This window comes from Pangasianodon hypophthalmus, chromosome 3 (assembly GCF_027358585.1).
Source record: "Pangasianodon hypophthalmus isolate fPanHyp1 chromosome 3, fPanHyp1.pri, whole genome shotgun sequence".
In the NCBI taxonomy this organism is placed as follows: domain Eukaryota; kingdom Metazoa; phylum Chordata; class Actinopteri; order Siluriformes; family Pangasiidae; genus Pangasianodon; species Pangasianodon hypophthalmus.
This window is the reverse complement of record NC_069712.1, coordinates 6,458,063-6,473,815: the sequence shown is the minus strand read 5'-3', so window position 1 is coordinate 6,473,815 and position 15,753 is coordinate 6,458,063. Positions and strand designations below refer to the sequence as shown.

General features: G+C 40.2%; 1 protein-coding gene across 11 annotated transcripts in view; it reads right to left on the bottom strand.

Moving 5' to 3' along the window:
• Nucleotides 1-15,753, bottom strand: part of inpp4b (inositol polyphosphate-4-phosphatase type II B) — a 332,497-nt gene that overhangs the window by 63,336 nt on the left and 253,408 nt on the right. For all 11 annotated transcript variants that reach the window (XM_034302375.2, XM_053232415.1, XM_053232414.1 and 8 more), the window contains 3 exons: nucleotides 13,749-13,815; nucleotides 10,478-10,625; nucleotides 48-178 (listed from right to left, as the gene is read on the bottom strand). In XM_034302375.2, the coding sequence (XP_034158266.1) occupies nucleotides 48-178; nucleotides 10,478-10,625; nucleotides 13,749-13,815 (346 nt within the window). The remainder of the gene's footprint in view (nucleotides 1-47; nucleotides 179-10,477; nucleotides 10,626-13,748; nucleotides 13,816-15,753) is intronic.

The window sequence follows — 15,753 nt, the reverse complement described above, 5'->3', positions numbered from 1 at the left end:
ATAGATAGATAGATGTCGTGTGTGTGTGGGCAGGGATGACGCCTCACCAGTGAACTTCTCCAGCTCAGCGAGTGTGTCCTGGTAGGTTTTGATGAGATGGCTGTAGCGAGCGATGACGTCTCTCCTCAGGTTGTCCCAGTGTTGTGAGAGCTCACCCAGATTGTTCAGCTCCTGGATCCTGACCAACACAACACACACACACGCCTTTTACTTTAGCTAAGTTAAATCAAGAAACAGCATTTTACTCATTTCTCTCAATTCTAGAACTCTGTCTTATCAAGAAAAATCATTTTTTTCTATGTAAGAAATATTTTTTAATGGCATGCACTATATTAGTATGTGGAGCCACCTAATTGACCAGAATTTGCAGACTGAAATATGAATGGATCTTTATTGCATGTCACAAACACACTTGTCTGTCACATGCTGAACACTTCATATATATATAAACTAGTCCAAAATAAAAACACTGTTAACTTTTGCACTTATTTAGGATTCAACCATAAAAGCATTTTTTTTTTATATATATATATATAAAGTTCAAGGTGAATTTAGAGCAGAGGTGCCACCTCACAGTACTATTCTGAGCTTGGGTTACTGTGTGGAGTTTTGTGTCTTGTCCCTGTGTGGGTTCTGGGTTTCCTCCGGGTTCTCTGGGTTCCTCCTATCTCTCAATAACATGCCGGTAGGTTGACTGGCTACTCTAAGGGGCCGTTTACACGACAATGTTTTCAGCCAAAAACGGGAAACTTTTTATGCGTTTTGCCTGTTCGTTTACACGACAACGGCGTTTTGGGGACTGAAAACGCAGTTCAAAGTGCAAAAATGGGTTTCAAAGTGCAAGTTTTTGAAAACGCCGCCGTTATCATCTCCATGCAAACACCCAATACGGGAATCTTTGAAAACGGTGACGTCATGCGCGTGCATAGTACGTGTTAGGTATGTAGACATGCGCAGTACGTGTCTATTGTAAAGGCAAGCGTGAACAAACATACACAACAATGGCGGAGTACAGGATAGTGTTGTTGATGCTCAAGAGTTTGCTAACGCAAAGTGTGGATTTACTTCACCAATATTACAACCAACTAACAAGGTGACAGCGCCAACTACTAGCCTGGCATACGTAATACAGCGTTTTTGGCCGTTTTCGTGGATATGTGTAAACGTGAATTTTTTTGAAAACGCTGTCGTGTATACGTGAAACTTTTTGAAAACGCAAGAGAAAAACTTTTCCGTTTTTGACTACATCGTTGTCGTGTAAACGTAGCCTAAATTGCCCGTAGTTGTGAGTGTGTGAATGTGTTTGTATATTCCCGCCTCACACCCAGTGTTTCTGGGATGGGATTTGGATCCACAGTGACTCTGAACTCTCGTATTTGTATTTGCTGGCTTATTGCTCAGCCCTTTCAGCCTTATTAGAGAGGCAACAAGTCTGAAATCTCTGAGGAGGCCAGCAGGAGGAACAGAGGTGCGCATATGCGTGTTTACAAGAACCACTGAACAATTTAATGTGTGTTTCTGTACTTAAAAGAAAATTCCTCCCTGATGAGTTTCTGATGCTAATGTGTTGGTTGATGCTGCATTTTCAACCGTGAGACATTCACGGTTGTCTGATGTTCTGATGTCACAGAGGGACACTGCTAGCACAAGTACAATGGTGTTTACTGGGAGGAAAAAAATTAATGAAAGCTGATCAGTTTGAGCAGAGCGTACAGATGAGGAGGTGAGAGATCTGGACAGACGAAAGGACTAAAGCACTGCCGCATTGCTCTCTTTAGCTCGAGATGAACTGAGGCCTAAATCCCATTGGCACCACTACCAGCAGGTAGTCTAACAGCATTATGGGTAATGTAAGAAATTGTCAATGAAAGAAGTTTAAACTGCAAATTTCTACTCAATTTCATTATAAATTAAATATTGGACACCATTTAGCATCACATTTTCATTATGAATATTAATATGCAAGTTGCTCAGGATTACAATGTACTATCATTATGTCCTGCCAACTGAAACAGGAAAACCTATTTTGAATAACAGATGTGTTTTTTTTCCATATCTGTGAAAGCACACACACCCAACAAAGCTTTATGCACTGTTTAATCAAATAGCTTCCAGAAAAATGAACCAAAACCTTGTCCCTGGAGCTAATCCTCATTAACAGTCAGTGTGCCACTGCCCAGGTGTATTGTGGGAGTGCCCAAAGGGCCTGAACAGCAGGGTCGAACTACAGTTAGATTTACATAGGTAATAGGGGGCTTATCTGGCTAACACAGGTGGTTCCAGCTTTTCTCCACTATTTGAGAAAAAGGACCTTTAATACCTCTCATTAATAAAAAGCTCAAGCGTATTTAATTGTAGAAGAAATTTCCATAGAGAACAATGATTCATTTTCATGTAAATTTGGGCTCAGAGACTCCACATGCCCTTAATACTTCCAGCAATGAGATTAGCATCTGCAAATGATACGAGCGCCACAAAAACCTGCTGATTCCTCATGAGCGGAAAAGAAAAAATCCTGCAGTATCTACTGAAGAACAAAAGTGAGTTCTGTTTGCATGGCAATTTAGAAAAAAAAGTAGAAAGAGATAGACAGAATTATATCAGGCTTTGAGATGTTACAGAGTTGATAAGCCAGGCGTAACGTACAGACCCGAGGCTGCTTTCACAGACGCACTTCTTTTAGCCTGAACTCTACGGCGAACGCTTTCTGTTATTGATGGTTATCTACTCAGGCTCTTGTGTTTTCTGTTCACAATCTGGCCTATGGCACTCTCTTAAATAAATTACAGTGATTCAATGAAAGTAGCGCTTTTCTGTGCACACTCTTAAGGGTCATTAAAGGGTGGTCAGCGGTGGAACCACATTACTTGTTAGCTGAGTGGACAGCTCTGGAGAAGATGGCACGCCTGGGCCTTTAGGAACCGTAGGATAGTCTAAATCCATCATTTCCTCAGTTGGGTGGAATCCAAAGCAAGGCTGTGAACTTTGGTTGCTGCAAAGACTGCAAATATACATGCTCTGATAAAAGCAAGCCATTAACAGTGAGGCATTTTGCCAAGCAGTTAAGACATATTATATAAATTACTTTTCTTCTTAGTCTGTCTAACACTATAAGGCAGATATGCAGCTAAATCTTTTGATAAGGAATGTTTTGAGCCCTCTGCTGCACATGAGGTGAATTACGACTGAAATCCAGCTGATCCCAAACCTACTGTTGAACTGCAGATACTTTGCAAGTTGGCTTTTAAGGAAAAGGTTTAGATCAGATCAGATGGAGCCGGTTTTGGACCCGAGCAATACAAACAGAAGACTGAAATGAACAAACTAGCCAGATCGCTGCATGGTGGTATTGAGAATCACTTTTTAAACTATACAGGGTGTCCCAAAAGTCTGCATAAATAGGGGACTATGTATGACAGCGCCACGTTGCTTGTGCCTTCGTCAGTGGATGTTTGTTGACATCCAGTTCTCGGGTGGTTCTGTAACACTTCTAGTCTTTTTGAATTTGTTAATAAGTTTGGCAGCAGTGTCGTGTGTGATTGGCTTGCCATGTTTCCTGTTAAAGTCCACTGAAACCCTGTGACAGCTTCCCGATCAAGGCATAGGAATGATTTCAATACGTTCTTCCGTCTTGTGTCAAAGGCTTTCTTAAAGGATATATATATATATATATATATATATATATATATATATACACACTATATTACCAAAAGTATTCGGTCACCCAACCAAATGATCAGAATCAGGTGTCCTAATCACTTGGCCTGGCCACAGGTGTATAAAATCAAGCACTTAGGCATGCAGACTGTTTTTACAAACATTTGTGAAAGAATGGGCCGCTCTCAGGAGCTCAGTGAATTCCAGGGTGGAACTGTCATAGGATGCCACCTGTGCAACAAGTCCAGTCGTGAAATTTCCTCGCTCCTAAATATTCCACAGTCAACTGTCAGCTTTATCATAACAAAACGGAAGAGTTTGGGAACAACAGCAACTCAGCCACGAAGTGGTAGGCCACGTAAACTGACGGAGAGGGGTCAGCGGATGCTGAAGCGCATAGTGCAAAGAGGTCCTCGACTTTCTTCACAGTCATTTGCTACAGAGCTCCAAACTCCATGTGACCTTCAGATTAGCCCAAGTGCAGTACACAGAGAGCTTCATGGAATGGGTTTCCATGGCTGAGCAGCTGCATCCAAGCCACACATCACCAAGTGCAATGCAAAGCGTCGGATGCAGTGATGTAAAGCATGCCGCCACTGGACTCTAGAGCAGTGGAGATGCGTTCTCTGGAGTGATGAATCACGCTTTTCCATCTGGCAAGCTGATGGACGAGTCTGGGTTTGGAGGTTGCCAGGAGAACGGTACATTTCGGACTGCATTGTGCCGAGTGTGAAATTTGGTGGAGGAGGAATTATGGTGTGGGGTTGTTTTTCAGGAGTTGTGCTTGGCCCCTTAGTTCCAGTGAAAGGAACTTTGAATGCTTCAGGATACCAAAACATTTTGGACAATTCCATGCTCCCAACTTTGTGGGAACAGTTTGGAGCGGGCCCCTTCCTCTTCCAACATGACTGCGCACCAGTGCACAAAGCAAGGTCCATAAAGACATGGATGACAGAGTCTGGTGTGGATGAACCTGACTGGCCTGCACAGAGTCCTGACCTGAACCCGATAGAACACCTTTGGGATGAATTAGAGCGGAGACTGAGAGCCAGGCCTTCTCGACCAACATCAGTGTGTGACCTCACAAATGCGCTTTTGGAAGAATGGTCAAAAATTCCTATAAACACACTTCTCAACCTTGTGGACAGCCTTCCCAGAAGAGTTGAAGCTGTAATAGCTGCAAAAGGTGGACCGACATCATATTGAACCCTATGGGTTAGGAATGGGATGGCACTTAAGTTCATATGTGAGTCAAGGCAGGTGACCGAATACTTTTGGTAATATAGTATATATATATACATATATATATGATTATTACTATTTGGAAACAATTTGACAAATGACCTATGCACCTTTAAAAGAAAAATTTTCACATTAAATATATTTATACTGAAATATTTGAGGGGTTTTGTGCTAATGTGTTGGTTGGTGCTACATTTTCATTATTCCTTTGAGAAGTTAAAAGTTGTCTGCCGCTCTGATGTCGCATTGCTAGTGCAGTTACAATTAATTGTATGCGGGTCATTACAAGTTGCAACTTCACCTGGAATGCAGCATAAATCCCACCGCACCACTATCAGCATTGTGGGTAAGATAGGAAACTATTAGCCAAAGTGAAACGTTCATGAAAGAAGTAAAAAAATTCAGCTCTGAATTTCATTATAAGATAGATCTCGAATGCCATTAAAGATCACACGTTCATTATAAAGACTGATATGCAAGTCATTCAGGGTGGGTTTTACTTTTAGAGTAGAATTAAGTGGAATAAAATTGCTTAAAAGAAGAAAATTGAGGTGATAAAATCATTCGACTGAGACAGAAAAAGACGAGATAGGATCTATAACGAGTCAAAACACAGAAAGACAGGGAAGAAAAAATGGCGTAAGAAAAGGAAAAGCAGCATATTAGTGAAGGAGAGCAGAGCATGGATTATACGGAAGAGGACGGGGTCTTCTAAACACTCCGATCTGAATCGTGCTGCCTCACTCCGACTGGGCTACAGAGGAAGCCTGTCATGTCGTGGCCTTTATTTCATGGTGCGTTATGGGAGCTGTTCGCTTTAATCACGGGAGCCTCGGTGCCTGGGGTCAACAGCAACACTGTGACGGGAATTACAATTAGTGCAAGAGCCCTGACTGCACGACTCAAGCAATTCTTCTTCCGTTTTTCTTTTTTTTTTTTTGGTAGAGCAAAAGCCTACCTGCAAAAAGCCAACATGGTTCAATTTGACATGTACAAGTAGCTTTATTTAAGTATAACCTTTAATACACACAGACAGCAGAAAGAGAGAGAGAGAGACAAACACATACAGAGAGAGAGAGAGAGAGAGAGAGAGAGAGAGAGGCAAACACACTGAAATTGTCCTTTGCGAGATGGAGGTTGTTTTAAACCGCTTTATATAATAACTATCTTCCCTAATGGCACTCAAGCTCTGTTCTATCATGCTCTGTTGTCATGCTGCAGAATTACTGCACTAATAGTGTGTTAGCTCAGATAGTGGGCTGTGATTATTACCCACTGAAACACTATCAAAGACACTGAAGGTTTTCACATCACTTCTTCATTAATCGATTTCAATTGATTTTTTTCTTTTCTTTTTTTTTCCAAGGCGACATCAGGAACAAGACACCACTCTAATGAAACCATTAGCTTTGAAAATAAAGGGAGAATAATCTTATAAAACACACACATACAAACATACACAGAGGGGAGATTAAAGCGTGTGGGTGGATATGGCGCGCCGCTGTCGACGTCAACAAAAGGGTAGACAGGGAGAGCTAGCATTACACACTGATGCAGGAGAGGAAGGGAAAATGGAAGATGAAGAATAAAAAGGAAAAAAGGAAGATGAAGAATAAGCCATAACGTCCCATAACTGCCTCAATTAATAAACCATTTATTAATATTCATCTTTTGAAAGGCTGCCTCACCACCTTACCATCACATGACGAGTTAAGATTTCCAAAAAAAGGAGCACTAAACAAATCTCTGTGTTGCTACAGGCTTAACAACATCATGCCATTCTGATTAGTAATGGCTGGGAAAGAGAATATGCATCAAGCTCAGTGGAGGAAGTTTAGCCACTTAGGAAGAAACCACTCAGAAATCATTAAACCACTACTAGAGTACTGGTGCTATTTTAGACTGAAGTGTTGTAGTTCCAACTGAGATTTAAAGCACTGCTGCTTGCCTGCGAAGCCAGAAGTGGACCTCCATCTGTCTGAAGGCGCGCATCAAATCCCCCCACATTCCCTTCAAGCCTCAAGCATGTCTCCAACTACCATCCCTCAAGATAGAAGGAAGCCTTGCATCAAGACTCTTCGACCCTGACCTGTTTGTACTAGCATGAGAATTTTTGTTTTTTCCTATAAATGTTAAATGTTGTTTGGTACATAAAATCGGCTGACGTTAACCCTATAAAGTCTCAGCTTATTATTTCTTAAGCATATAATTCAATAACTACTACGAGTTATTCATTAACTAGCGTAAAACTAATAGGAAAGGTAGTTGAAGCTGAAGCTAGTTGGTAGTTTCTTGTATCCTCACACATTTTCTTGTTAGTTTTTGTTGTACTTACTGAATAATTCATAGTATTTAATGAATGAATCAATAAATAAATGTTAAAACCTCTACAGGGTTAAACATCAATATTTATATCTTTCAGAGATGGAAAATGCTTGAGGAATTGTACTTCATTACTATACTTGAGTATTATTTTGGCTATTCTTATTTTATATGAGTATTATTGAACTTAAATACTTAAGTACTCTTCCTTAATTGATAGATTTGCAAGGAAAAAAAACATACTTTTTACTCCTTATATTTGTATTTAGACTTTCAAGGTACAAATCGTCTTATAATTCTCAAAGTTCTCTTCTTCTTTCATCCATAATGACTATGTTATACACCAGTCTCCTGCACATTTTATTTTAATTTTCTGTATATTTCAGTTTAAAGCATCTAATCAAATTCATCAAGAATTGTAGCGATTTGTTATCTGCTGTGACCGTCATAATTTCATGAGTTTCCTGATTTATTTTTTAATACCTCATTATATTTGAGAGTAAATATTTGGCTAGACTCTTCCATTTTTACTTAAGTACGAATTTGACACATTGTCTATACTTAAAGGTGCAATAAAGCATTTCTGTAGATTTTTAGTTGAGAAAACCCATCTGGAAAACTGACTTCCAGTGTGGAATGCTTGTTTGTGTTTGGATGTGTTTCCTGCCACTCATTTTATAGTCATTCTGTGGGCCACCATGGATCCTGGGGGCGGAGCTCCATGAACATGGGTGGGAATTATTCAAATGTCGAACCCACCTAACTGTTAGAGAGCTAATCTTGAAAAAAAAAAAAAAAAAAAAAAGACTAATCCTACCTAATGCATCTTTAAGTATAATATCTGATTTTATAATTTACGATTTTTCCACCCCGATAGCTGTGAAAACAATTCAAATCAGTTTGGCTCTAATGCTTACAATTGTCATTTCATACAAACTGCTTCACACTCTCATAGATTCAGGCTGGTTTAAGTTTACAACAAAGTCTCTGCCTTTCAAAGAATTAAATCTGCTATAAATGAGCGAGTATTGTGTGATCAATGAAAAGTCACAGATATTCAGCGGGATCGGACAAAAGCTGTAGAAGATGCATTAAAGGGTGAAATCGGAGTATGAACCACTAATTGGGTATTCGGGACACAAGAGACAGACCGGAGAGAGAAGACTAATAAGCACATGGGAACTGTTGCCTAGCAAAGGGTCAGACATGGGAGATGTGGTCGAGAAATGTGAGTGTGTGTGTGTGTGTGTGTGTGTGTGTGTGTGTGTGTTAATGATCCAGCATTTAAAGATAACAAAGTGCATGCTCATCAGCCAGTACCGATTAGCCTTGACAGAATTTTGTATGTGTGTGTGGATGAGAGGTGGTGCACAGTATGTTGTAAATGTGTGGGTCCCATATATGAATCTTGATGCAAGTACTTGATGCAAGTCCTCACAGGTGGATTCACGAGAAAGAAAGGAAAGCTAAAAAAAAAAAAAAAAAATTCTCACACGCTATAAAATAAGCACCAAGCTCAGAACAGGGGCTCCACTCAACCAGAACCACTTATTTATGTTCATAAAAGGACATTAGGCATAATTCACAGTATGTGGAGTTACAATCGCTCTTAACCCATCACTACTTTAATGCTGGTGCTTCTGCTGCCTACCTTCCACTGAAAAATCGCCTGTGGCAACTCTCACTACTTAAGAATTCATTAAAACTCCCAGGCTACGGTAAAAGAAAAAAAAAAAAAGCTGAAAAAAGTTGCTGTTATTGAACTGTAAATTGGTGCTCAAAGAGAATGCAAGCATATAGTCAATTTTTTCATGATGTGCAAAATTATAGCAAAATCTCCACAATATAGCACACAATTTGATCAATGTTGTTTTTGATCACAGTCATGTTTTGTTTTCCTCCATTTCCTCTTCAGTTTGGTCACCTGCCAACTCCCATCCACCAGCCAGCTCTCCTATCATACATCATCTACCAATTAGGGAGGGTGAAGGCTGACACGTGGTTCCTCCGAGACACGTGAAGCCAACCAACTGCGCATCTTTTCAAACTGCTGCTCCTGCTGCTTCACAGGGCAGCGGAACACACTCAGAGAAAAGCGCTATCCACCCTCTTCTGCATACATAAGCGCACAGATTTCCATGATCTGTGCGGACAGAGTGAGTATGCATTCCCTCCCGCTCAGAGAGCTCGGCCAACTTTTCTCCCTTGGCTCCTTGACCAGTCATAATTTTTTTATAGCTATTTTTTTTCCTTGTTTTGACAAGTCAGAATATTTATTAAGTTGCTCCTGAGTGGCTAAAAGATGCTATATTGATTGGGCACAGGAATGTGGCTACTCATGAGAAATATATCGAGATTATGATTTAAAAGTGCAAGTTGCAAAGTCTAAAAAAGCTTTTAAACTTGTACTATTTCAAAGAAAAAACTGCCAGAATCTAGATCCGTACTTTCAGGCTTGTTTGAAATTTGGCCTCTGGTCTGGAAAGTAGCTCCAACCCCTTGTCTAATAAATTATTGGTTAGATCTGCCCTTTTTCATTAGAAGGCAACTCACGAGGCATGTGCAGTATCAGGGAAAGGATGTGTGTCTTAGGGAATAGACAATCAAAAACCGACACCATGACATCTTCCCACTTATTCGCACATGGCATTGTTAAGGTGAATTCTGCACTGGAGTTTAAATTTCCTTCTCATTATAACTGGTGCTGACTTCATGCTTGCTGCAGTCACCTGACTCTGGAATGACGAAATCTGACCACTTATTTCCAGTCTTCGTCCTGCTCTGCTCTGATTTTCACTTTAAGATGCCATGGAGCTGAGTGCATCTTTAAAGTCGTGCTCTTCTCAAACAATACGAGCAGAAGACAGAGAGAGAATGGAGAGAAAGGAAAGGTTGTTGGAGGCTTTGGGTGTCTGGCGGACAGACGTGCTCTTTGAAGTGTTAAACAGGCTTGAATAATTTAGCGTGGGCTAAGTATAGCTCTTAAACATCCATTTCCATCCTTGAAGCAGCCTCCCTGCAGGAAGCACAGGCCACATCAGTCTGTCAATGCCTCATTTATTTTCTCTCTTGTCTTCAGCCTTTCTCTCCTTCCTCTCTAGATCTCTCTGCATTCTCTCTACTTCTGGCTACTTGGTCTTCTTCGTTCTGTCAGGCTTCGCATGTCCACTCCTCTCCTCCTCTCAGGTCTGGTGGATATCTGCATATATGAGTGTATTCTCCAGAGCAGTGATGTGCTAGCTAGATGATGACATACCTGTGTCTGTCCTCCTGGATGTACAGCCTAAGGAGCTGGATGGGGATGCTGAAGGACAAAGTGCACTCAGCCATCTGCTCCCTCACCAGCATCCATTTGCTGTCCGTCGTCTGAAACTTGTACACTTTACACACCGGGTTCTTAAACACTGCAACAGAGAAATACAGTAGGTTTAGCTGGTTTATAGAATATTTTTCAAATATTTCAGCTGATTTTGTGGACATTGTGTGCTGAAAATATGAAGCTCAGCTTCTTCTATCGTTTTCTTCAATATAAACATGTTAACACCTGCTAAGAATTCAAACAGTGAATGAAGGTATTCAAGTTTCTGTGCAAACATGGAGCTGTAATGCTTAAAGAAAATACTTTTCCATTGTTAATGTATGTTTATACCACATCCTTCAAATCAGCCTGCTCAATAACGTCCCATATTGAAACTCAGTCCAGCTTTGTGAAGAATTAGCTGTTTTTGAGAGTATATTTTGTGTACAAAATTGACAGAATAAAAACGTGGTTAAATTAAATTAGCTATTTACACTATATATGTATAAATTACGCAGTGCTACCCTTCCAATTTGTTCTAAAACCTCACTAAATCTAAACACTGTGATACATGTGCTTTGTATAATCACGCATTCTGATATATTTTTTGTCTTGTACCACAGCTCTTTTAAATTCTCAATTCTGATTGGACAGAAAGTTTTAATTTTCTAACAGCAGCTCTGGCAGTATTAATTTTATAGAGGTTTATTTAAGGAAGGAGTCTCCAGTGTCAGCACTTTCTAACAGTCAGAGGTAAAGCTGTAACTTTAAGTTTTCCACCACAGGAAAGTGGACGGAGGAGTTTGCACTCCAGTCTCTCAGTAACAAGCTGCATTTTCTGTCTTACTGTCTTACTGTCAACTCAAACATAAAATGTAATGTGACCAATAAGCACGGTTGCTGAGGCAGTTAAGGTTTATTTAGAACTTAAAATAAGCTCTGTATATGTATAATTTGTTTTTTAAGATATGAGATACTTTTTGCAGAGGGAACAAAGCTTAAAGTAAATGGTGAAATGCTTCAATTTTGGTGTGACGGTACCAAAAACCCTCAGGATATTTTTTTTTTGTATTACTGTAACTGTATCACAATTTACATTCTGGAAAGTTGGAACAGCTCTGGTTGCAGTTCTGAATTTGAATTACAGTGTCACATATATATTTTTAGAAATGTTTCTTGACTGCCTCTAGATTTCCATTATACGTTTTGAGTGAACAGGTTTCTGTACAGCTAAACATGTTGAAATTCTTGTTAGCGGTAATTGCACATAAAGTACAAAAGCCAAAGATAGACATTAGTTTAAAACATGACATTGTGCAGTGCAGTGGTGCTGAAAGCCTGGAGCCCCAGTCCAGCTCTGAATGAAAACATGTGTGAGGTGTGAGGAAGAGGGACAGATGAATAGACAGAGTGATGACCGTCGTCAGATTTGAGGAGAGAGAAGTCTCTCATGCGCTACTACATTTCTCAGAGTGCAAGATTAACCCCTGACCCCACTATCCTCTCAGTGTGCTAATCCCACAACCAATCAGATGGAAACGTGAGCTCCACCAGCAGAAATGACTTGGTGTTGCAATACCATGGCAGCTCCTGTGTGTGTGTGGCTAGAAGAGGTAATGAATAATGTGTATGTGTGTGTGTTGGATGTGGTAGCTAAATTGTGTTAGTCGATCTCAGGCAGGCAGCAGGGAGCTCAGTGTTTTGACGGGAGCAGCTGGGCGCCTGAAACACACACCCTCCTGATGGTGGCTAATTGCCCTAGCCCGACGACGCCACAATGACACACTGACAGCGATGGATGTAGCAATAAATGTGCGTGCTCTCACTTTCACACACAGAAGCAAAAGCAAGCACACTAACATAGCTCACACTCTGCAGGTATTACTCCCTCTTACAGAGACTTAACTGAAGCCAGTTTCTCTCTTTTTCCTTTTTTTGTCTTCTTCCCTTACTCCCACTTTCTCTTATTCCTCTCAGCGAATGTATTTCTCTCTGAATTTTCTTAATGTCTAGGATGCAGTGGTCTCTTTTTTTTTTTCAACTGACCGCAGAAGTAGTTGATTGATCAGTTTTTCCTGGCTCGGTTTCGAACTCTCTTTATTCTTACCCTGCTCTTTAAAATTCACCCTTCATTTGCTTCTTATCCAGAAAGCTGGGCCCGGTTGTGGTTCTTCCTCTGATTTTGAGTTAATGAATGCTGACAGTGGAGATCTTTACTGCTTGATGTTTAGTCGATAGTCCAAAGGCGGCAAAGCATTTAAAAGAGTTTCGAAAATATCTTCAACTGACGCAGAGCAAAGTCTAAATTTAATATCTGGATGTTCCACATGAATAGTCCCACCAAGCTTGATTAAAACAAAATACACCCAGTGGTGCATGACTATTACAGACTAAATAAACAGGCAGATTTGTGAGTTTAAGCTCTGATTTAATTTACCATTTCGAAGCTGTGTACAAGTGTAAATTGAATGCAAAGTGAACTGCTAGTGAATATGTGTTGGGGGAAAAACTCTAAAAATGACTCTCTAGAGGGGTATAACACGGTGTACTTTAGGATTTTATTTTGTCTCCAATACACCCGTTTCTTCTTCTCACTACATGATCAATCTCTTTGTTAGGTGTGTATGCACACTGGGGTGTAAGGATGGCCATGAGTTTATTTGGCAACTTCATTCAATAAAATTTACAGTCCAGTAAACATTGCACAGGGGCATTGGAACTTCTTATCCTAGACTAGAGCTGTACGGATTCAAAAATATGCAGTGAAAGGCAGAAATTCTAATAAATTTGGACTTAATACAGCACAGCACAAGTTGTCAAACATTAGCAAAAAGCATGTTTCCCCTTACAACTGCAATGAAAATAATTAGCATGTTCTGACAAGACTTGAATACAGTCCTTCACCACACTTACGTATGTGTGATGCTTGCAGAGCTGAGAGAGCAGCTGGGCCAATAGGCAATATGGCAATTCCAAATTAAGCCTTAAAATAAGTTTGATGAACTACAAAAATTACAAAAATTAATTAAAACTGAAAAGGAAGGGGAAAATATGACTAACATCAAATCAGCTACTTTCAGAATTGCTACAACAAACATATGGGGATAAAAAAGATTTTAAAAAGCCTTAGTCTATTAAAAAAAATATACAAATGGCTACACATTTTAATATTTTACAAACTTCAAATCTTCATACATGCTTATGTAAGTAGAAGTGAACTGTGGCTTACCTGCATTCATCAGTGGCCCGTTATCCTTGTCGTTTGTGGTCCCATGAGGCTCACACACCAGAGTGCACTGTGGGTAAAAACAGCAATTACTCCTAGAACATTGAGCTGAGATCTCAACATTGAATCGCACACTAAAGTGATCTCCAATCTTCCATGGGTGGCAATCGAGTGCTTGACATGAACACGCATTCAATTAAGTTTACACGGCCTCTTGAGCGCACTGAACACACAACATGTCATTCTGTCACAGGCTCGGAGTGATGCCTGTGTTCATGCACTGAAATAAATCACACATACTCATTTTCAGCAGAAAATAATTGGCCGCTGTTAAAAAAAAAATGCTATATGATTTTTTTCAGGAGGATGTTTGTCAAGGCTGCTTTGATGATCATTATTTTTCTTTACTTGCAGATCCTTTATAGTTGTCATATCAGACAGAGGGCTGTTGACAGGAGTCCACGTGGCTTTCTGTCCCTCACTCTCGGGGAAAAAAAGAACTGCTCTCGCGCAGAATCAGATCAACCTTTATTTGAGTTTTGCCTGTGGGCCACTCGAGCTCCAGCTCTTCAATCGCAGTCACTTCGCATAACAGCTCTGTAGCTGCTTTTTGGATTTTGAGGGATGACTTTTCCCTTCTCATCATGTCGCACAGTGATCTCGGATTGGCTACAGAAAGCACACAGCCACTTCTCACTGGCTCATCAGTTCAAAGTGAAACTTTACAATCATTGATGCTTAACTGAGTGGGAGAGAGTAACCGTCGCCCTCAGCTATGCAGCAGTGTGTGTGTGTGTGTGTGTGTGTCAGAGAGAGAGCGAAAAAGAGAGTCCCTGGTCTTGAAAAAGAGTAGGCATGACCCAAAAAATTCCCCTGATTGACTCACAGATCCAGCTCAACCACAAATAAAACAAAACTGCAAATGCTTCATATTCAGGGACAGATATAATGCATGTCTACAGGGTTTACTATCTCAGAATATTTAATCTATTTATTTATTTAATATTTAATATACGTAAATCAAAATCTATATCTACATATACCTGGCTATCTAACACTGCTTTATGACAATGTAAATGTACAATGTAAATTATAAATAAAGTAAATGGTGTATAAATAAATACATTTGAATTGAATTGAATTGAATGAATAAATTCATATAAGCTGTAGTGTGTTTCTTATTTGCACATTTGCACGCTGAGGAGGAGAGAAAGAAACACGGCTTCTCTGACAGAATCAGATCTCACACTACCGCAGAACTGCTTTAGAGTGTGTGCCTTCCTTACACACCCTAACACACATTCACAGACACAGAGCTCACCTACACACACAGGTCTTTCACACTAGAAGGCCAATGCGCAAACACAACGTGCACATTTTCTGTAGCAGACCTGAAAATCAAATCCAGCATGAGATAAATGAGGTGTGCCCGAGTAGGGGAAACACCAAATATTGTCTTCATTTGACACACTGGCAGACCTACAGAGACATCACCTCTCTCCCCCACAGTGTGTGTATGTGTGTCTGTACGCCTAACCAGGCTTGTTCTCTTTATATACATCTCTGTTTCTGTTTATTTTTCTCCGTAAATGAGTACCAGGTACTCTACTACCGATATTATTCTATTACTGCTCAGTCTACTGAAAGTATAAATATAGTAATAGAATACATTCAAATGAACTGGTTTCACCTCCTACAGCTTCACTTCGCTTGCACAGCTGATGAAAGATCACCATTCTGTACTTCTACTATTATTACTCAAGTACACTATATACACACACACTCTGCACCCACTTTACTAAGAACACCATAGGAGTGCTGTGTTGCACCCTTTTTCTGCCTTCAGAACAGCCTCAATTCTTCATGGTATGGATTCCACAAGGTGTTAGAAGCATTCCTTTGAGATTCTGATCCATGTTAACATGACTGCATCACATAACTGCTGCAGATTTGTCCGCTGCACATTCATGCTGTGAATCTCCCTGCAAATTTCTACCTAAGCTGCTCT